This window comes from Nomia melanderi, chromosome 5 (genome assembly GCF_051020985.1).
Source record: "Nomia melanderi isolate GNS246 chromosome 5, iyNomMela1, whole genome shotgun sequence".
NCBI lineage: Eukaryota > Metazoa > Arthropoda > Insecta > Hymenoptera > Halictidae > Nomia > Nomia melanderi.
This window is the reverse complement of record NC_135003.1, coordinates 13,602,181-13,624,426: the sequence shown is the minus strand read 5'-3', so window position 1 is coordinate 13,624,426 and position 22,246 is coordinate 13,602,181. Positions and strand designations below refer to the sequence as shown.

Below are 22,246 nucleotides of genomic sequence, written 5' to 3'. Positions count from 1 at the left end.
TTCAAAAATAGAATTCCAAAACAATAAAGTTTATGTTACACGAATCTTACGTTTTACCTTCATTTTATTCTCTTATTACCGCGTTGCGTTAAGGACGCGAGTAAAAATTAACTCGAAGAATAAGAAATCGTAGTTCTTAAGACATGATTCTCCGCTATAAATGATACTTTTATTCCGTAGCCTTTTATGGCCAGTCTATAAGCGTCACATGATCTATGTCAGGTAATATATTTCACGTGACAATGTTATATCATCATCCGCTGCTGTTCCAAGGCATAATATTACTGTTACCCGGCTATTTACAAGTTCTCTTACTGTTATGTGCTCGCTTTTACAAACGAGCAAACAATGAACTTATTCGCGTAACCCGATTCAACGAGATTCGAATGTTTATTGCAACTTAACAACATTTGAATTCGAATTTGAATCGAAATAAAATGTTTAACTGAATATTCGTTACAGTCTTCTTCCATCGAGGAAAAACAGGGAAATTCTAATAAGTCGTACAATAAACATCCATTGACAAGTTGAATACCATGGGGTCACTGGTGACCCCAACCAAATCGAATTGCTATAGTTCATACAATGAAACGACTGACATTTCTACATTATAAACAATGCTACAGAATATGGTGGCATTCAAGCAGCAATTCAATGAAATGATTTAATACTACATTTCTTCCATTTTCTGTATTTTCCTCAATGACTAATGACTCAGTCATCACTCGATTTAAGCAAAACTATGAAGTCGAATATTTAGTATTTTAAATTGAACTTTGCATTACTACAGGAAATATTTGAATAAAAGCTTCGTCTAATTTATCTGTGAGTTATCGTTAAATTAGTTTCAAACGATGTCGTCTGTATCTTGTCGAAAAATGTTAACTATTTCCAGTGAAAAACTTTCGAGTGCAAAGGGTTAATAGATATACAGACACGTTTTAAGTAACTGTATTACAAAGTAAATGTTCACTGAATTTTCTGTTACGTTACGATGTGAAGTTTATTTGTATTATGGTGTGAATATTAATTTTTTATTAAAAATTTTGTCGCCTCCCAGATTGGAAACCGCATTTTACACTCGAGAGGTGACTATCAGTCACTTCATTCGATACAACGAAATGAAGTTGAATATTTAATATTTCAAACTAAACTTTGCACTGCTACAAAATATTTAGATAAAACACCTTTGTTGCCTAGTTACAATCTAAATTACAATCTATAATACATATCGTCAGAAAATGAATATTTCTATTGAAAAACTTTCTAGTGCGAAGGGTTATCTATAACTATCAATATTTCATGAAGTGTTAATGTCACAGGTGCTCGTAATTATTCAAAGCACTGGAATATCTAATTGCTGAATTCGAACGATCATGTATAAGGTGTCTCAGAACTTCTGCACTGTAATAAAACGTAACGGAGGAACTTTCTTCCGAACGGTGAGAGAGAAATCAATGATAATTGCGTTACAGGTCAAAAATAAATCTGAACGGTGAAATTAAACGTTCCGAAGCAACGAAGCCCCATAGGATCATGAATAATGTCGCGTCCCGCCTATAGTCTCAGCGACGCAACGAGAGTTAAGCAGTCGGCGACGTAGCGTTCGTTCGTGTGTGTGTATTATGCTCCGTTCCTACGCCACTGTGGTTACACTATTTGGGTCACCGACAATCATCGCCACGTGAACGTTTTTCGCGATTGTATGCCCAATAACCGAGCTATTTTCTGGTCACGTTACTTCTTTCCATAAATATCGGGCCGACCCTCGGATCGACCTGCGAGAATAAAACGTAACAGCGTCAGATATGCGGTTTCTCGAAAAATTCTCTGCACATTGTCTTTTTAGAGGACTCTTTTTCTCGTTAGTCGGCCTGCGAAGTTATTTTGCAGCGAAATAATTGCTGTAACAAGGATTAACTCGTTGACACGTTCTTTGAAGACGTTCAGGCTTTACAATTGTATTGTTTTGTGTCTGGAGTATGCCTTACAATTGTTAAAATAATGCAAAAATCATAACTATAAAGGAAAGGTATAGTTTAAGATGACGCAACAAAGCAATAAATTTATTTTTCTAGGAATTAGTTTATGATATTCTATACTTTCTAATTGGATGTAGACAAGATTCTTTAAAATGAATTTGTCAAGAAATAAGATAAAGAGCAGCAGTTATTTGTTAGTTGCTATCGAAATGCTTACGTCAGACTGCCATCTAGTTGTTTACAACGTGAAATATTTAAATAAAATAGCTTTGTTGCTTAATGTATCAGTAAATTATCGTTAAATTAGTTTCAAACAACGTCATCTTTATCTCGTCAGACAATGTTTAAATATTTCTACTGAAGAACTTCCGGGTGCAAAGGGTTAAAACGTGCATTTATATAGGGGAAAGGGAATATTTTATTTGTATAAATAATATTTGCAATAAAATAATGAATCTAAATCAAATTGCGCACTTTCTAGAACATTTCGTCACCATGCGTTAATTTCACGTTCAATTGGAATATTCTAGATTCGTTCAACATGATCATTAACATGTAAAAGTCGGTATTATAGAAAATCAATTTAATCTATAATATTCCAATTACTTAAACATTTATTCGAAACACACAATCTCGCCGTTCATCTATTGACAATCGGTAATCTTCAAAACGCCGGTTCTCGCGTCTCTTACTTCGCTATCATTGATGTTTCAATCATTCGATACGCATTGAATCTACGGAATGATTTCGAAAATAGTTTCACTCGAACACCGCGACGATTACTTAAAGGAAAACAGAATTTCTCGCGATCTTTACAAGAATTACATGCCAATCGCGTTAAATGCTCGGTAATTCCAGCGCTAACGAACATGTTCTCTTTGTCTCCTATTAACGCATTGCGTACCGGCAACGGGAAATCTCGTTCTTATGTAAAGACACTTAGCTGTGCAACTTTGCTAATTACGACAGCATTTAAAAATACATTAAATTCGAGTTGATTATCTATTTCAAATATATTACGCAACGATATATCCGAGTTCTAGCATGCGCAGCGATACAAGTTTCCTGAAAATTAGCCGGCGCGCAATTTGTTAATTCTACCGCGCTCTTTTGCGTCCCATTATACATTTTCGAACCCGTCGCGTGTGAACATAGTTTCACGGCGGCGCGGACGTGAGTCAAAACATTTCACTTCCTTGGAAGCCACGCGGACAAGGATGTCGAAGTGCCGATGGCGTACAGTCATCGCGATGTTACTCAGCCAACTTCCAGAAAACCTTCGCGAGGCTCGTGACTCGATAAATCCCGATCGCCACGCGCGGGACAAAGAATGAAATCCTAGAGACATCCTAAATATAGGTGTAGATATAGATATAAATAGGCTTAGCCGTCGATATCTCGATTACTTCGCTTCTCATAAAAGCTCGAAGCTAATTTTCTGTGGGAAAAATAGGTTTTCACGCTCCAAACGCTCCACAATAATTGAAATTTCGAGGAACTAGTACATTTTAGATGATATATTTCGGTTTATAAACATTATTTACAATCGAGTCAGTCAACAATAGACGTGTTACGAAAAGGGATTCCGAAGTTAGCGAGTAACTGCGCCATTTTGTAGCAGTTTAGCTTAGAGAATATAAAGATTGCAGTACACAAAATCAGAATTTTTCTTTCTATGTCTAGATTTTTTCTATGTCTGTTTTATTTCAATATTTCTCAAATCGATGCGTTATACGAAGTATAATATTAAATATCAAATTTTATAGTTTTACTATATGAAATCAAATGGTGAGTGAGAGTCACCTCTCGAGTGCAAAGGGTTAACTCTTTGAAATCGAGGGCTCCGAAGCAGAGCCATTTAAAATTTATCATTACAAACTGTGAAACTTTATTATTAAATATAAACAATGAAATATATCTATGACTTTTCTTTTCATACGCGTATCGTTTATTTCTATGTTAATATGCGTTATACAAGGTATAATATTAACCCCTTGCGGACGAATGTTGTCATTTCGAGATGAAATGTTCATATTTCGAAGACTAAGTCGCAAACAAATGAGTCAATTACTTAAACAGCAAGATATCAGTACATAGTTTCTGTTTTTCCTATTATTAATACATAATTTAACTTCACCTGCTGAAGCTTTTGTATATTTCAAAGAATCTTCGTCCGCAAAGGGTTAAATTTCATAGTTTTACTCCATGAAATCAGGTGGTGAATGAGAGTCACCTCTCGAGTGCAAAGGGTTAGCACAACTCAATGACATTTACGTTTGTTGAACCACATTAGAAATCTTCTCTACACGATATTGCAAAGCAAGGGGTTAAGAGGGATTCAGAGGAAGAGAAGGTGAAGTGATCGAACGTAAACAGTCAGGTGAAGACGACCTCGACTTTTTCTGTTGGGACACGTCATGTCGGCCGGTCCGTGAGGTGGAAACGTGCCGGAAGACCAACCGGTACACTTCGACCAAATTATTCTGTCGTTAAGGCCTCTCCCGAGCGTGGCCTCTAAGTAAGCAGTGCTCGCATGCGAGGCTGCCGCGATCACGTGCGCCCCGAAAGCAAATATAGAGGCGAGCGATTTTTTGGTTGTCGTTCGAACTTTGCATTGGCAATGTCAACCCTTCGCGCTCCGAAAGTATTCCACTAGAAATACCGGACGCTGCGCGTTCGAATTGTTAACACGTTGCGTACCGGTAACGAGAAATCTCGTTTTTATGCGAAGACACTTAGCTGTGCGGCTTCGCTAATTACCACGGTATCGAGAAAAATATAAAATTTCATTCGAATTGATTATTTAACCCATTCGCTGCCAGTCACGAATATACTCGTAGCAAGAGATTTCCAGTTTGGTACAATCTTGGTATTTGAATTGTGTCGTAATATAAAGCAAAATAAATTGAAAGTACAAATGAAATCGTACGTTTTATGCTAGTAGTGAATAGTTACTGCAAGATTTGTCATTGTTATAAAAGAATAAGGAACATTGCATAGAATGCCTAAAATTCTCACGGCAGTGAACGTGTTAAAATATATTACATGACAATTTATCTGAGTTTTTCCGCAATTTAGTTTTCTGAAAATTAGCCGGTACGTAATGTGTTAATTAAAAACGTTCAAGATTCTCGCTTGACGTGTTAATTACAGACTTGCAGCATATGAAGCTAACTTCTACATCGAATGCATAAACAATCGAAGGGAAGGAAACTATATGATCTCTCGCTGTTCGAGTAACCGAATCATTCGTTTGCAAGTCAGTATTCCAAACGTGAAACGTTCAACCCGCCAAACCGTCGACATGCGTCGACGAAGGGTTGATATAACGCATAATCTGTAATCGTTAGATCCATACGTCGACGCTCGAATCGACGTTAATAGCGATTCTAATGACGTCAGTGGGACGAACAGTAAGGCCGATTCTCCGACTAATGTTGGACGGCTCGATCGTAAATTTGTTACGCATTACGAATCGTCATTGGCCCGTGGTAACATCCAATGACGTAGAAGCTGTATCGAGACCCTGACTCACTGCCGGAGCCATGACCGAGAATTAAGTCAGGTATTTCCCAGCGTGAATCGTCGGGGTCGCGGCGATGCGAAAATCACGTTCACCACTGCTGGCACGTACACCGTTAACAACGTATTCCAGTCGAAACTCTTCTATCCCGACGGCGGAGAAATCGGGAGACAAAGATGATCACGTGCACACAGCACAGCCCGTTTAACGCTAAAACCGCCGAGCGGTTCAATCGATTTTTCGAGATTATCTTTAACACTAGAACCACCAGATGGTTCAAAATGACTCATTTCTAATCTCTTCTTGTACAATTACTGAAACGGTACGAAATAGTTTGATTATTCACGAAACTAATTCAGTAATAGCAAAATTGAGGTACTGCTCAATTGAAGATCTCAGTAAACGCAAGTCTACGGTTTTCATAAAGAGATTTGTATAAGTCAGTTTAAGTGATCGGTAGTTCTAGTGTTAAACTGCACGGTTCGGAACTTCGAAATAAGTGAATTTACCGTTCGAGGAATTCGACGTCTCCATTGGGGACATTTCTGTCCGACGCGATAGTGTGAAAATCACAATCGCCGCGTGAAAGCGGGGAGACACTCGTAACCCGAGGCTTGCATCATTCGTTGTCCTTATTCCTACGAGTTCTAGTCTGACTGATCAATTTCTTTATATAGACGAAACTGAACGATGTTTCCTGAATCAACTTATGTAACTAGCTAATTCTTCATTAGACGTATTCTATATTTAACTGCAACTGATCAAATTCAATTTAGGTAGTGGAGACCGACTTGCGTCAGACGACGTTTACAAAGGTTCTCGAAAAGTCTATAAGCAGTAATTCAAGGTAATTAGATGTGATTAGATCATAATAAGAAATTAATATCGCTATTGTTGTTATGGTTTTATAACGAAGTTTTATCAAACGATAGCTTCGTGAATAAGAATCACGAAAATTAGCTTGTTCTCAATATTTCGAAATCTTTGGAGAAATGTGATCATCTGATTAATTTTCTGTTTTATACAATTTTCAATTGAATTTATAATTATGTAGTTAAATAATTTAGAATTTATAATTGTATGAAAGTTCGTGATACGATACGAATGAGGCCACCGATTTTAGAACAGGAGTACGAGGAATTCCAGATTCGACAATTACCAGGGATATTCTGGAATCAATGGATTAAAGCCAGAAAATCGTTGGCTCAAGGACCTAGGTTTGGCAACCTACGGACTCAATCAGGGAATATTCGCATTTAGAAATTCAGATTTGCAGAATTCCAAATTCGATTATCGAGCCAAAGCTTCGAGAATCTAGAACACGCGCTCCGACTAGGAAATCCTTTGTTCAGGGAATTTTATTTTGACCTTTTCTAATTTAACTAATTTGACGATAATTCATAGATAAATTAAGCAACAAAGGCGTTCTTTTTCGCATATTTCTCGTAACGATGCGAAGTTTAATTTGAAATATTAACCCTTTGCACTCGAGAGACGACTCTCAATCGCCGTTTGATTTGACACAGCAAAATGATAAATCTTGAAATTCAATATTAAGTTTTCTATCATATATCAACACATGGAACATCCAAATAAAATAGTTCTGTCACTTAATTTATACAAGGTATATCTTTGTGTTAGTTGCAAAAAATATCATTGATATTTCATCGGAAAATAATGAACATTTGTTGAGAAATATATTCTCCAGTGCAAAGGGTGAATATTTCAAATTAAACTTCGCATCGTAACGAGAAATATTCGAAATAAAACGCCTTTGTTGCTTAATTTATCTATGAATTATCGTTAAAGTAGTTTCAAACAATATCGCCTATATCGTAAAAAAGTGTCGAATATTTCCATTGAAAAACTCTCGGAGTGCAAAGGGTTAAAATGTTTCTATCAGCTTCGATCGATCTCTTCTGTCTCCGGTGTTCACGAGACTTACATCGGCAAGTATATTCGGACGATTGTTTTCACGCGAAAGGAGACGGTCGATTCGTACGCGGCCGACATCTCGATGACCGATCGCCGAAAGAGTACATAATCGGAATTACGCAAGAGTTTACAGCGGTGTAGCTTGTGTAACCGAAGATAAAGGCCCAGAAATTTTCGCCTCGTCTTCGGCCGAACGGCGACAACTTGAATTGGCAATCGCGGCGATTTTCAAGATTGTAGGATCGCTTCCACGGTGATCCGCAGAAACGAGTCAAGGATAGTCGGGAGTGTCAACATTTCAAGCGCGGACGCAAAGTAAATTATTTTTAAGCCGGCGGTAAGTACGCTTTACGAAAATAAGCGTGAGCTTAGGTTACCAATCGGTTCGGCTCTTTCGCAACGGACCACGCTCTGGCCAATGGCATTAATTTACTTAGATCAAGTCGGAACATTCGTTTTTAACGCTAGAACGACGAAGATTCTTTGAGATATAGAATATCGTCAGCAGATGAAGCTAAATTATATCGATTGCTTAGATAATTGGAAAAGGGAAACTGCGTACTGATCTCCAGCTGTTTTAATTATTAAATCATTTGTTTGCGACTTAGTGTCATATGATATCAATGATATCAATGTTCTTCCTATGTAATCGTATGATATCAATGTTCTTCCTACGAAAAATAAAAATGCAGAATTATGAACTTGCGGACGAAGATTCTTTGAAATGTACAAAACCTTTAACAGATGAAGATAAATTCTATATCGATCGCATAAATAATAAAAATAAGGAAACTACGTACTGATCTCTAGCTATTTTAGTAATCAAATCATTTGTTTGCGACTTAGTGTTGCAAATATGAACATCTCTCGCCAAAATGTCGACATTCGTCCGCAAAGGGTTAGTAGGATTGATATGTAATATCTATAAAAACTGTAACAATAGATTATTCTCGGTTTCTTCAGATATTTATTATATTATTCAAGTGGAACTATTTATTTTCAAGATCACTTGGAATATTCATTGCTTTGAAGATATCAATAATTGCGAAATAAAGAACCAATCATCTTGACGGGAGTTCTAGTGTTAATCTTTCGTGTATAATTTGATTCGTTTATGGCCACCATCGTATATAATAGGATGAATCCTTTGCACTCGAGAGATGACTCGAGTAAAACTATGAATATTTAGTATTTTAAATTAAATTTTGTACTGCTATGTGATACATTTAAATAAAATGTTGAATATTTCTAGCGAAAAACTTTCGAGTGGTTAATACGAATTTTCCAGCATTTTGGAATGATTTAGGTGGAAAATTGGGGAACATTAGGAAATGTTGTATAATGCTTATTCGAGATATGAACATACGTGCTCGTAATTACGAAAGTGGGCTGAGTCATATAGTTTTGTTCGTTTTATTTCGCAAGCGATGCGAAATCACTGATAAACTCATAGTTTTTTGAACTTCAACTTAGACCACTTTCGTAATTATGGGCACGTATGTGATGTAAATTCACTGTAAATGTGATTCGCGTGAGAAAGCGTGAGAAGTATGCATGTACAGTTTGTTAAAGAAGTTATCTTTTAAGTGTAAGATTACAAAGGAGTGTTTACAATATTCACACAAGACTTACATTTCATGTTGAAGATTGCTAAAAATATACGCAAGACATTCTAGTAGATATGCTCAAGTTGAATGAACCATGCTATTCGTTTTCTTATCTAGTGATGTAATGGACGCCGACTTTAATTGTGACGGACATATGTTCATGAATACGATTTATCGACTCGTCGTCTGTTATTTGAATATATATTGTTTTGATGGAGTTTATTGTTTTCGTAGATAGTATCTACGAAATGTTATCTTCCGAGTCGAGTACCAGTACGATAACACGTACCTGGCTCTGTATAATTGAAGACTATCATCGGGATGATTCATATCCCCGATTCCTTCACGAAATTTCCTGTTCACCTATATAATCTACTTTTATCATTTTTCAAATCTTTATTCATATTTCATTCGAATGAAGAACTTGCCATGTTTCTCATCAATTATCTTTCATTCACTTCCAAATTAACATACTTTTCTAAAATATGTCTTGTCTCATTCTTTTAAAGAATTACAAACTCTATTTCTACTAATTTTCGAAATGTTCAAATGATTTTCTTAGTTTGACTATTTTTCCTCAATTGAATTCTGAACATTTCTCATAGTTAATTTTATCGAGGAAAAGTTGAAAACTCAAACTTCAGAATACTAAACCTGAGAAAAAATTTTCAGAGAAAATTTCGGAAGGTATTTTTTTACTCAACCTTTTAAAAAAATACTAAACTTGAGAAACAATTTTCAGAAAAAAATTCGAAAAGTATCTTTTTACAGTTTCAGTAGAAATAGTGTTAAATTCAATGATCCGGTGAACCTCGCACGAGTAACGCGTGAACGTATCTCTTCCACTTGCCTAGCGCAACAGAAAGATTTATAGCAGCGATCCTACGATTCTGAGTAACGTGCAAACACACACGCAGTCTCGAAACAGCTGAAACATCTTGGCTACTCAAGCAATTCCATTATCTCGGTGAGCTCTGAACAGAGCATATTTCAAGATCACAAACAAAGGAATAACCGCTCTTGAGCTAGTGCGATTTAATTAAGATAACGAGTCCATAATCTAAGAGGTGTATTCATGAAAATACGTGGGCATCTATTTCTAAAGGATTACTTCACGCGTTGAATGACATGGGGGTCACCGGTGACCACCAAATCAATCAAATCACTGTAATTCGCGCAATTAAACGGTGATTGTTTGAAACAGTACTTATAATATGGAAATGTTTAATGAAATAAGAGGATATAATATTGAATTATTGAATTGAATTATAATATTAATATTAATATAGAAGATTATTAAATTAAATTATAACATAGCTAATCATTATCACATAGAAATATTAAATTATAATTATTTGTAATATAGAACTGATTTATAAAATAAAAGGATATAATATTATTTGTAATATAGAAGATTATTAAATTATAATTGTTTATAATATAGAAACGATTAATAGAATAAAATGATATAATATTGAATTATTGAATTGAATTATAATATTAATATTAATATAGAAGATTATTAAATTAAATTATAACATAGCTAATCATTATCACATAGAAATATTAAGTTACAATTATTTATAATATAGAAACGATTGACAGAATAAAAGCATACAACATTAAATTATTGAATTGAATTACGTTATTGTCATTGCACGTTCATCTTATTAAATATCACTGCACTAGGTAATATTTCCTATATTATAAATAGCATTAAACGTGTAATAACAATAACGCAATTCAATTGCATAATCCAATATTATATCTTCTCATTTCGTGTATTTTACTCCGTGAAATCGTGCGGCATTCAACGTGTCAATTTGAGTAATGGCGGGGGGGGGGGTCTTATCTAAGAACTGGTACTGTGAACGAACGAATTTTCGTGGATAACACATTATCTTCTACGCATCAGGGGGGAAACGATTACATCACGCGGTTCAGGGGGTACCATGAGAATGTTCACGAATGTTTACCGACTCCAACCTCAATCAAGATCAAGGAACGAAAACATGACGGAGCCAGAATTAAGGGGTCACTGTATCTTTCTGATGTTCTTGACACACTGAGATAAATCACGAAACAACGTTCATCGGAGAAACAAGCGTGAAGTGTTAATATATCGATAAAGCCGATTAAAACCGAACAGGATACAGATATCACTGAAAACTTGTGACGTCAATTCGAACGCTATTTTTAATTGGAGCCCATACTCCTCTAATTTATTCGTATTAAGAAATAGCAGGGTGATCGATACTTTGTTTTATTTATATAATTTATATAATTAATATTCATTGTTAAACGAGAATCAAGGGAATTACCGATTCGTGATCCTTGATTCGTTTTTGGTTCGATAGTTTATTGGTTTTTAATTAAAATTCAGAAATAACTGTTACTTTAGTCACAATTATTGAGGTTCCAGTGATAATTCAGTTGCAGTTTTGTTTATTTATGGTAGGTGATGGATGTAGTTGAAAAATAATTTCTTTAAATAGTAAAGTTGAATCGTTACAAAAGCTTTCGACCCAAATATTAGAAGTGTATATGCAATGTTTGCGCTGTAAACCGTCGACATAGCGATCAACTAATACCCGTGGTTTGTTATTACATCGGGTCGTATAGTTTCTTGTGTGCTATAATTAACTCTGTCGCAGACATTTGAGTAGTAAAGGTCTTAGCACTCATTCAGGGTCGTAATGAGTGTTTCATCATTATCTCTGACCGCAAGGTTCTCGTTAGTTTCGCAGCAGAATTCAATTTTCCTGAAACGAGACGTCACAAGCGAACATAACGTTCTGTCGCGAGAATATTATGCAAATCTGAAGCTTGTTTAAATCCCGTTACAACGAAATGATTGTAATGTAAAGAATAATAGATACAATAGAATAAACATGCCCGTTAGAAAAATTCTTTACGTCCAGAGAAGTCGAAGGAGTTCAAATTCTTCAGCTGAGTGAACTGATAATGAGAGATAACGATATTATTTATTCAAAATGAGATTTTAGCCTTGCTTGTATCTTTCAGATAATACAGCTTCGATGATTATTTTGGTAGTCTTTTAGACACTATCATTTTTCAATATCATTACTGAATGTAACATCGTTACAATGATATTAACACTAGAACTACCGAGCATTTAATACGATTAATATGCAATTCCCATAAAAATTGTAACAATATTATTTTCAATTTCTTCAGACATTCATTATAGTACTCACATGAAGCTATTTATTTTCAAAATCATTTCGAAGATATCAATAATTGCTAAACAAAAAAATCGAAACCAGTCATTTTAGTTCTAGTATTCACCCTTTGCACTCGAGAGGCGCCTTTCACTCGCCATTTGATTTAACCCAACGAAGTGATAAAATTTAAATTTTCTATAATTTACCAACACATGGAACATCGAAATAAAATAATTTCACTTAATTTATGCAAGGTATTGTTTTATATTAATTGTCAAAAATACCATTGATATTCCATCAGAAAATAAGGAATGTTGGCATTGGAATATTCTAAATGGATTTTCTCTATATCGATTTTTATGTTAATAATGCTCGTTTCTTAGGAATCTAGAATATTCCAAATATACGTGAAGTTAATTCATGACAACGAAAGAATGTTCTAGAAAGTGTGCGAGACAAGAGCATTTGATTGTATAAATAATGCGTTTGATTTGTGGATTGTTTTATTGCGAGTTGTCATGAAATGATTATACCGTTTCAAATGAAATTCTCTTTCTCCTACAATATTATAATAGTATCATAATACTACTTCGAAAGAATTATTCAAATTGGTAGATCTCTTTGGACCAATCAATTCGTAAAGTTGACCAAACCAGTTCCTAATGAATAATGACCTCACAACGAAATCATCGTATTTCCAATATGTTGAATATTCCTCAGAATAAATGCGTCCTTCCGAGAGAAAGACATTACTCCGGCAAGATTGCGTTATGTCACTGTCCACGCACTTTCCCCGATGACCATACAATGTTCGGACGCTGTTATTCGAGCACGTTTCGTCGAAGCGGTTGAAGATCTTGGACAGTCCGCTTATATAAACGTAGCCCAATAACTTATATAAAGCATGACCGTAGGAGGTTAGCGCATTCCTTTGAATGCTATCTTACCGTAACCAGTCACGTGTCAGATACAACCAACATACTCCGAATCGTTCAACTTTTTTCCGATCTATGTTCTCCAACACTTTCGAGAATCTTTCGACGTAGAGTAAGTTGAACGATGCGATATAAAGTCTGCAGATCAACTTTCTTAGTAGCTATAACGTAACAATTAGCACTCCACCTGATTTTCCAATCAACCAGCAACAAAGACATTTTTAGTCCTCGTGAATATGAAGAAACATAACATTTCTTAGATTGTTTGTTCTTAGGAAAAGATGTGCAGCAGATGCAATGATCATAAGGTAGTTTCTTGACTTTTGATCATCGAAATGTTTAACCCTTTGACTCTCAGTCACCTTTTGATTTCATTTGCGAAATTATGAAGTCTTATATATAATATTAACCCTTTGCACTCGAGAAGTGAATATTTAGTATTTTAAATTAAACTTTGTATCGCTATAGGAAGTATTTAAATAAAATAGCTTCGTCCCTTAATTTATCTGTGAATTTTCGTTGAATTAGTTTCAAACAATGTCGTCCATATCTCGTCGAAAAATTTTAAATATTTCCAGTGAAAAGCTTTCGAGTGCAAAGGGTTAAGCTTTGCATGATGCATCAATATGTGGAATATTGAAATAAAATAACTTTCCTTCTTAATTTATATGTTTCCTCGTTAATTCATTTCAAAGAACATCGTCTGTATCTCATCGCAGAATATTGAATATTCCTTGTGAAAAACTTTCGAGTGCAAAGGGTTAATATTGTAAATTCCACGTCTTACGAAATGGTACTACACTGATTGTTCCCATAAAAAAATTCCAGTATTATTATTATTCGCCTTGTTCTTCGTACATTACACCACGATTACTTTAATCGAACAGGCACGTTGCCAATGTTTAATGAATTTTTGATGGTTTGTTCGGGCATCGCTATGTGCATTCATTCAGCAGCTTCATTCGATGCGCCTGAGCTTTCAATGAATTCATTTGGTACCATGCCAGTCGTAGATATGTCTGAAATTATCGCGACTCGGTATCCTATCATATTTCTTTTATCTCCTTCCGTTCTCGTTCAATTATATTCGTCGCATATTTCAAGTTGTCTAAAAAAATGAAATAAGAAAGAGCAAATTCAAACAACTCTCAACGTACACCACTGTATTCTCCCCCTGATTATCTCAATGTAAATAGCGAGAAAATACAGCACAGTGGAAAAACCAAAATTTATACCAGCTTCTCTCAATATTTTATTTCCTCTCGCACCTGTATCTACGCGAATATCGTCCGTGAAACGAACCCTCGTGGAACTACCCATTCGAGACGGCGATTTTTTCGAACACGGTCCCCAGAAGCGAAGGACATAAGGACATTATTATTACTGCACAGACGGTGTGCAACCGGTCTTCTACCTGCAGAAGTCAATTGCGCACACGGTGTGCGATCGGTCTCGAACGGGTTAAACGAAGCTCGCGTGAATCAGGTGTACAAAAATCATGAAGATCGGCGCGAGCGTGCATCGGCGACATTACCAGCTTCCAAACACGACGGGGACACGTGCATCCGAGTCGCTCGTGCGTGCATCCCGCCTCGTCTGTATCGAATGCATCGGCGCGAGTGCACCGCAGGCACGCAAGCAATTGCGCAAGTCGGCTTGAATGATCGGTAGGTCGTCCGGTGCCACGTTGCCCGGATGTGTATCGAGTCTCCGGCTGCCAAAAGTGGCGTTTCACGGCAACCGAACGTTCGATGCCCGCTGGTGCCCGGCCACGGTGCCAGATTCGAACGTGCACGTTGCACGTGATTCGATGCAATTGCGACGCTGAACGGTACGCGTCGATTCACGAGGATCCCGCATGCTCGCCGTGCGTAAATGTTAATTCCGCCGTTTCCTGCGGCCGCCGCGACGCGCGATAAAACGATGCGGGCATCGATCGCGCGAATTTATTGCCGATACCGCCGGCGCGTGCATCAATTAGCTCGCTTGTATTTCCCCCGTTCCGCCACGTGGACGGAAACGCTTTTTATCGGCGCCGTATCGCGCCCGCGAATGTTCCCATTGATCGACGGCGACGTTCGGCTTCTCCGAACTTTTCGTTTGCACGGCGCGAGCGCGTGCATGTAGTTACGGCGATTATGCGAGTCGGGGATATGAAAATTACACGGTTGAATCCTCGTGTGAATTGGATATTAGGTATTGATGCGTGTTAACCATTTGCATTCGAGATGACTCTCGCCAATTGATTTCACGCAGTAGAACTGTGAATTCGATGTTTGTTGTATTCTGTGTAATGTAATTTGAGAAATATTGAGATTAAGCTTTGTTCTTTGATTAGTTTTATGAAATATTGTCTTTACCTCGTTAGAAAGTGTTAAGGTGTTTCTAGTGAAGAAATTCCGAGTGCGAAGGGTTAATATGAATATTACTGAGTGTTAATCCTTTGCACTCGAGAATATTTTTCGCAAACATTCCTTATTTTCTGATGGAATGTCAAAGGTAGTTTTTACAATTAATATAAAGCAATGCCTTGCATAAATTAAGTGAAACTATTTTATTTCGATGTTCTATGTGTTGGTAGACTATAGAAAATTTAATATTGAATTTTAAATTTTATAATTTCGAGGGTTAAATCAAATGGCGAGTGAAAAGCGCCTCTCGAGTGCAAAGGGTTAATATGTGTTATATACCTGTCGATTATCGATCTTGAATTTTTAGGGCAAACGTAGACGTAGAATAAGAGCCAAATTCTTTTCTTTACCTACTGTGTTATCAACGACAGAGTAGTGTTATCGAGCACGGTCGCGAAGAGAAATCAGGGCAAAGGGTTAACGTGGAATTTGCGTCAATCGGGCGAAGCTCGCGTCCGCTCGGAATGCGGAACGCAAAAGCCGCGTCAACGCAGCCGTCGCCGTGAAAAAATGGTAAACAACGCGTCGCGGGAGAGCTAAAAATATTCCCATTAAACGAGAACGCGTTGTGCTTGTCACGATGGTGTTCTCAAAGTTTGTTAACACGCGTCCGACGTGATTGCTGCGTGAATGCGATAGGTTTCCGAAGAAACGGCAAAGCTTTTTGTTCTCACGAGTATACTCGTTCAAAACCAGGTAACAAGGGAATGTTCACTTTCGAAACAACCAATTTTATAGGTGTTGCTCGAATGAAAATTCGAGTCGCTCGAAAGCGACCTAGCTCGACGATTCAGGGAAACATATGGGTTTTCCCGGAGCTGTCGGGGAATAACGGAATCGGCCTGCCGAGAGGATCTGGCGGATTCACAAAAAACCATAGACATTCCTCCGATGACCACCGCACAGAATACATCATTAGAACATCGGAAAGAGACGTCTTAGTATTGCCTTAGACTTTTTATTGAAATAAACGCTACACTTTCCTCGTCTGTTTATCCCCAGTTGCAACTGCAACATCTGCAGACTCTTGACGAGCATCGACGTCGTTGACGGATACTGTATCTGCAGTGTCATCGTTCACGCCGATCGACCATTCAGACTTTCTCAGCCCTCAAGATGCCTTGGATCCTTTCGATTTCTAACCAGACGTCCAATTTCGTACGAAAAGAACTCAGACGTCGCGTGAAAAGCGCGTTTCCCACCTGGTCGCGTCAGCTACGGGTTGAAGCCAGCGCGCCAAGTCGTTTGTAACAATTTGAATAATTTGTAATAGGCTTTAACAGGTGCATTCTTGGAAGCGGACGCGCCGCGGCGACGGGGCGGCGCACGCGTCTGGCAGCCAGCGGCCCATAAATACGAGCGGCGTAACACGAACCGTTTGAATGAAATGTCAAGAGACGACGCGGATAAAAACGAACTCGTCGCGAAATCAGCTTGTTAAAAGTTGGCGAAAACCGGGCCCGAAATAGACCGCGGCGTATCCGATTTCGCCCGGATACGCGGATGTCACAATCCTCGTTTTCGAGAAACGTGACCGTCATCGTCGCCGTCGGCCGTCGGTTGCGTCACGGACTGATACGAACGGCGGCGACGACAACACGGAAAACCTTTCTCTATCGTCGGCCTAAATACCAGCCACCATCCCCGCGCGTTCCGCCCCTGCGCGAAGATTTTGGCGCGCGGCCTTCCGGCCGGCCGTGCGTCCTCTTACCGAGAAACTCGATATACGTCTGCGATAGCCGTTCTTCGTGGAACCTGACGGCGACAATGGCGTCGAGAAAAGAGAGGAAACGTCGTTGGCAATTAGAGAACGCGGATAGAACTGTGACGTTATTCGTTATTTCAATGTAAACGTCGGATCTATAAAAGGGGTTCGTTCGCGTTGGGACAACCGCGCCCGACAAGATGGCGGGTTGCAGTTTTCTTGCTTCGAAGTTATCGATGTAGCTTGAAAGCGTTGCGTATTCGACTTGATTTGAAAAATGTATCAGCTGGACAGTCAACGCGGTTATGTGTAGGAAAGAAGAATTGAGAAAATTAACGGTTTTTAACAGATAATTATTGTATAACATTCAGAAGCTATGAAGGGCTTTCTGGCCTAGACAAAATGAGGAACCGAGTAAATTCTTTAATAATTAATATTATTCATGATATTCTATAATTAGAATAGCTTGTTCTAATGTTGAAAGTGTTTAAGAATTTTTGGGAATGAGTAGATTTCTTGGGTGTGTTTGCGAAATGATTTTGAAACCGGAGAATTGGATTTTAAAGAGATTTCGATTACAGTGCAAAATCTTGATCGTAAAGAATTCTGCAAAAAAACTCGTTTAAAGTCTCGATTCTAATTGTTTGACGTCTATAGCGAACCTTAAGGTTTACTAAATAATTATTCAAAACGTTAGTGTTGTTCTCCTATTTGTATTATTAACAATTTTCGACAACCACTTAGTAATTCTCGTTCTGTAAGCCAGACATCACCTTCGCCGTATGTTTCATAAACTGCGGAACTGATGTTTACATTTATAACATTCAATCTATCTACAACTATGTTTAGCACTCAAGCTAATCTTAAGTGCCATTTTTCAAAATAACGCAATTAAACTTTCGTCGGTGTATTCAGTGAAACCGGCCAGTAAAAACAACGTTATCTGCTTCGGTAAATCAACGTTTTTTGCTTCCTTATAAATGGGAAGTAGTGATTCGGCAAATTAACTCGTTAAAACAGGTTTATATTTGTACACGTTCCATTCCTTTTCTCCTCTCCTTTTCCTTAGGAGAATATTTTATTTGCAGATCTATTATTCAACATAATCGAGTGTACTCAATGGTGTGTACTCTTCGTTGCACGCGAGGAAAGAATAGATGAAAACTAATTAGACTCGCGTTCATTTCGTAGCTCGTCTCGTGTGCAACGAATACTTAATTGTTTCCAAGACATTTTATGTAATTAATTGCCAATGATTTGTATGGTGTGCTCTAGACACGTTATATTTAAATATATCATGTTGTTTTTCTATTATATTTGTCGTGCATTTAACACTAGAACTACCAAGCAGTCAAGTTAACTTTTCAAAATTTTTCTATTCGATCACTCAAAACTTAGTTCACGTATCACTAAAACAATTTCTTTAGAAATTTCTTCGAGAATGATCTATTATTTTTTCAATAATTATTAGAAAAGAATTTAGAAATGTGTGACTTTGATTCGTCTGGTAGTTCCAGTGTTAATTACAATGAATCGTGCATAGACACGTGATTTCTATGAATCAAGGACTTACCCTAGAGACCTTCTTCTTGGTATACACTTCGTCATCTTCCGAGGCCGTGGCAAAATTCAGATTTCCTTCGCAGTATCCGGCACCTATTCTCATTCTGCATATTTCGTCCTTGCATGATCTACCGTCCAAACTGCAACATAAATCACGCGTACATTTAGGACTTCCTTCAAACAGTAATATAAGTAAACTATTCTGATTACATTACTTAACCATTCGCACTCCAAAGTTGCATAAAAATTGTAAAATTTCGTATTTGACACTAGAACTACCGAGCATTTCATACGATTAATATACAATTCCTATAAAAATTGTAACAATTGATTATTTTCAGTTTCTTCAGACATTCATTATAGTACTCTAGTGAAACTATTTGTTTTCAAAATCATTTCGAATGTTCAATGCTTCGAAGATATCAATAACTGCTAAACAAAAAAATCGAAACGCTAGTTCTAGTGTTAACATTAAGTCATCTGTATCTTATAAAAATACATTGAATATTTCTAGTGACAAATTATTGGAGTGCAAAGGGTTAATGCAATACAAGTAGCATTGCGTTAGAAATGGTTTGGAATTACCAGGTTAATTAACCAATTATATGATAATCAGTACAAGACTCGTCGTCGGCAAATTCAGTGATATTAAACCAAATAAACAATGAACAATAAAAAAGAAACCACAAAGAAAGGGCTGTTTGTAATTATTGAGAAACGGGATCCAAAGTGAAGCAACGCCGAAAGATTTCAAAATAAGCCTTAGAATTTGATGACGATAGTCACGCAAGGATCCTGAATTCTTGCCGTGATTGCACCGTGACGCACGGTGTCCCGGCAAAAAGAAATTTCCCGCGACAGTTCCGTGAACAATGACAGTAACAGCACAAAGGACGTCGTGTTCGAGTTACTTTCGTCGCTTTCACATTCTCATGAACCTCGACAAAGGAAACCTTATAAAACTCTGCTTTAAAGCTTTTGGCAAATAGTGGCACAGATTTACGAAGGAACGTTCGCCGGAGATTATTAATCAACGCGCGTGATTAATATGAGAAACGACATTATCGAAGACTGCGAGAATATTCGAATCAATTCAATAAGAAAATGGAGAAAATGATTTATCTAAAATTACAAAATGTTTTCCACAAATTTGAAAACTAAAAATGCAACGATAGATTTCGATGGAATCGACTTGTTATTTTTTTAGTGTTTTTTTTACACGAAGAACAGTTCCATGTTTCAGAATTCGTATTTTCGAGGATTTTTCTGTTTCGCGAGAACATTCGAGATCTCTCACGCGATCGGTCATCCTAATTCGAAGAGTACGCGTAGAACTTCATCCTTTCTCCTACATTCGTATCAGGAAATCGCCGGGAGCGTTTCAAACCTCTATTTCTAAATTGATTTCCGATAACGCGGGAAACGGAAGCTATAGTTAGTATAAAAATCTTACTACTTTGAATGCGAGAATTTTTACGTAGATACATACGTAGTAGTTACGTTTTAACTTGCATGGAACTGTTTAGTAACTTATTTTCTAAAAATAAGTTACAGTGACAGTAGATAGAGTTGCGAAGCGAAAATTGAATAATGAATTTAAAAATTACGTAATGATTGACAGTCACCGGTGACTCCCACGGCATTCAACGCATTAACCCCTTGCCCTACAACGAGCGAGACTCGTGGTGAAAATTTTCAACATGATTCAACAAATATATATTTTACTCGGTTCATTCGAATTCAAAGTAATTATTCCTCTGTAATCAACTATTATACTTAACACTAGAACTACCTAACGGGTCCACATTAACCAGTTAACTGTGTTCGACGAATATACACGTCATCTTAACCCTTTGACGAAGATTCCTCGAAACATACAAAACCTTCAACATACGAAGCTAAATTATATATCAATTGCTTAATTAATAGAAAGAAAGAAAACTGCTGATCTCTTATTGTTCGACTAATAACATCATTTTTCCACGACTTAGTCTTCCAAATCTGAACATTTCATCTCACCGAAATGCCGACATCCGCAAAGGGTTAAAGCTTGAAATGGTACTAATCATTTTAACGATGAATTCAAATAAACACGTAATTCTTCTTTATTGTGGCTTCTCATTAAAATATAGCCTAGGTGCATTCGTCCTGCGTTCGACGAGTATACACTTCATTTTCCGATATTATTGCGCGCGAAACGAGACATTTTTCAGACTAAATACCACAGTTAACAAGTTAATGAATGTCGGTCCTCGGAATTTCTCGGGGCGAAAACATCCAGCTAGCTCGTGCTCGTCTCCGACTTTACGTAACGCCGACGTATCGCTACGAGCGTTTCAGTCAATAACCCGGCAGCGCCACGTCCACTGCCTCGTTATAGATTTTACTCTATAAATAGAGTCGACGGAAAAAGGCACGAGCCACCGCGCATTATTGATAATTCTAGCAATGTCGTTCCTCATAAAAATTGCACCCAGTTACGAGTCTCTTTTGTCCGCGCGTTACACCGGCGTAACGAACCCTTTGCTCTGGCTGCGGTATAAATATTGAGGGACAGCTCCGAACGGAATTATCCGACTATTATCCTACTGTCACGTTCCGTGCGACACACAACGGAATTTCCCGAATCTCGTTGAGCTCCTATCGACTTAATATTCGAAATGTGAACGTTTCATCTCGCTGGAATGTCGACGTTTGAATATTGTTCAGTCTCATTTACCAACTGTCATCGTGGCCTCTTTGTTTACAAATTCATTTTAGGTTACGTTACTTATTACGTTTTATTTAGCAATCGTTAGACGTTATTTAGTATCGTTAGACGTTTTTTTAAGTATGTGAATTTGGAAGTGAATGAAAGAAGATAATTGATGATGAGAAACATGGCATGCTCTTTGTTCGAATTAAATATGAATAAAGATTTGAAAAATGATGAAGTTAAAATTTCAGAAGGTGTCTTGTGACACCTTCGGTAGAAATGTGTTAAAGTTGAAGATACCAGTATGTATATCAGTTTGATGACTGATTGCATCGATAAAGTGAACTGTGAGGATTTATAGTAATTTGTTATGCTAATGGATCTTCCTTCTATCGAAAAGTAAATTAATAGACTGAGAATGCTGTAGTTACGTTATTAGCACGTTCTTCTTTTCGAGAATCTCGGTATCCACTGTGTCAGCTTCCTCTGACGTGTTTGTAAAATTAACATCAGCCTCTACGTACCGATCACCTTTGAAGGCTCGTTTTGTCACTTTTTTACATGCGGATGCACTTTTCTGCTACATGACCTTTCGCAAAATTTAAAAATATTTGCGACGACTTTATAGAGATACTCGGTCGCTCCGGTCAAGAGACGAGTACGACCTGACACCAGCCAGAAATTCATCCAAATGAAATTTAATTA

At 37.3% G+C, this 22,246-nt stretch overlaps 1 protein-coding gene across 2 annotated transcripts in view; it reads right to left on the bottom strand.

Moving 5' to 3' along the window:
* The window catches only part of cwo (transcription factor cwo), an 81,833-nt gene that overhangs the window by 21,614 nt on the left and 37,973 nt on the right, over window positions 1-22,246 (bottom strand). For both annotated transcript variants that reach the window (XM_076367745.1, XM_076367744.1), the window contains one exon: window positions 18,857-18,986. In XM_076367745.1, the coding sequence (XP_076223860.1) occupies window positions 18,857-18,949 (93 nt within the window). In that variant the 5' untranslated portion in view covers window positions 18,950-18,986. The remainder of the gene's footprint in view (window positions 1-18,856; window positions 18,987-22,246) is intronic.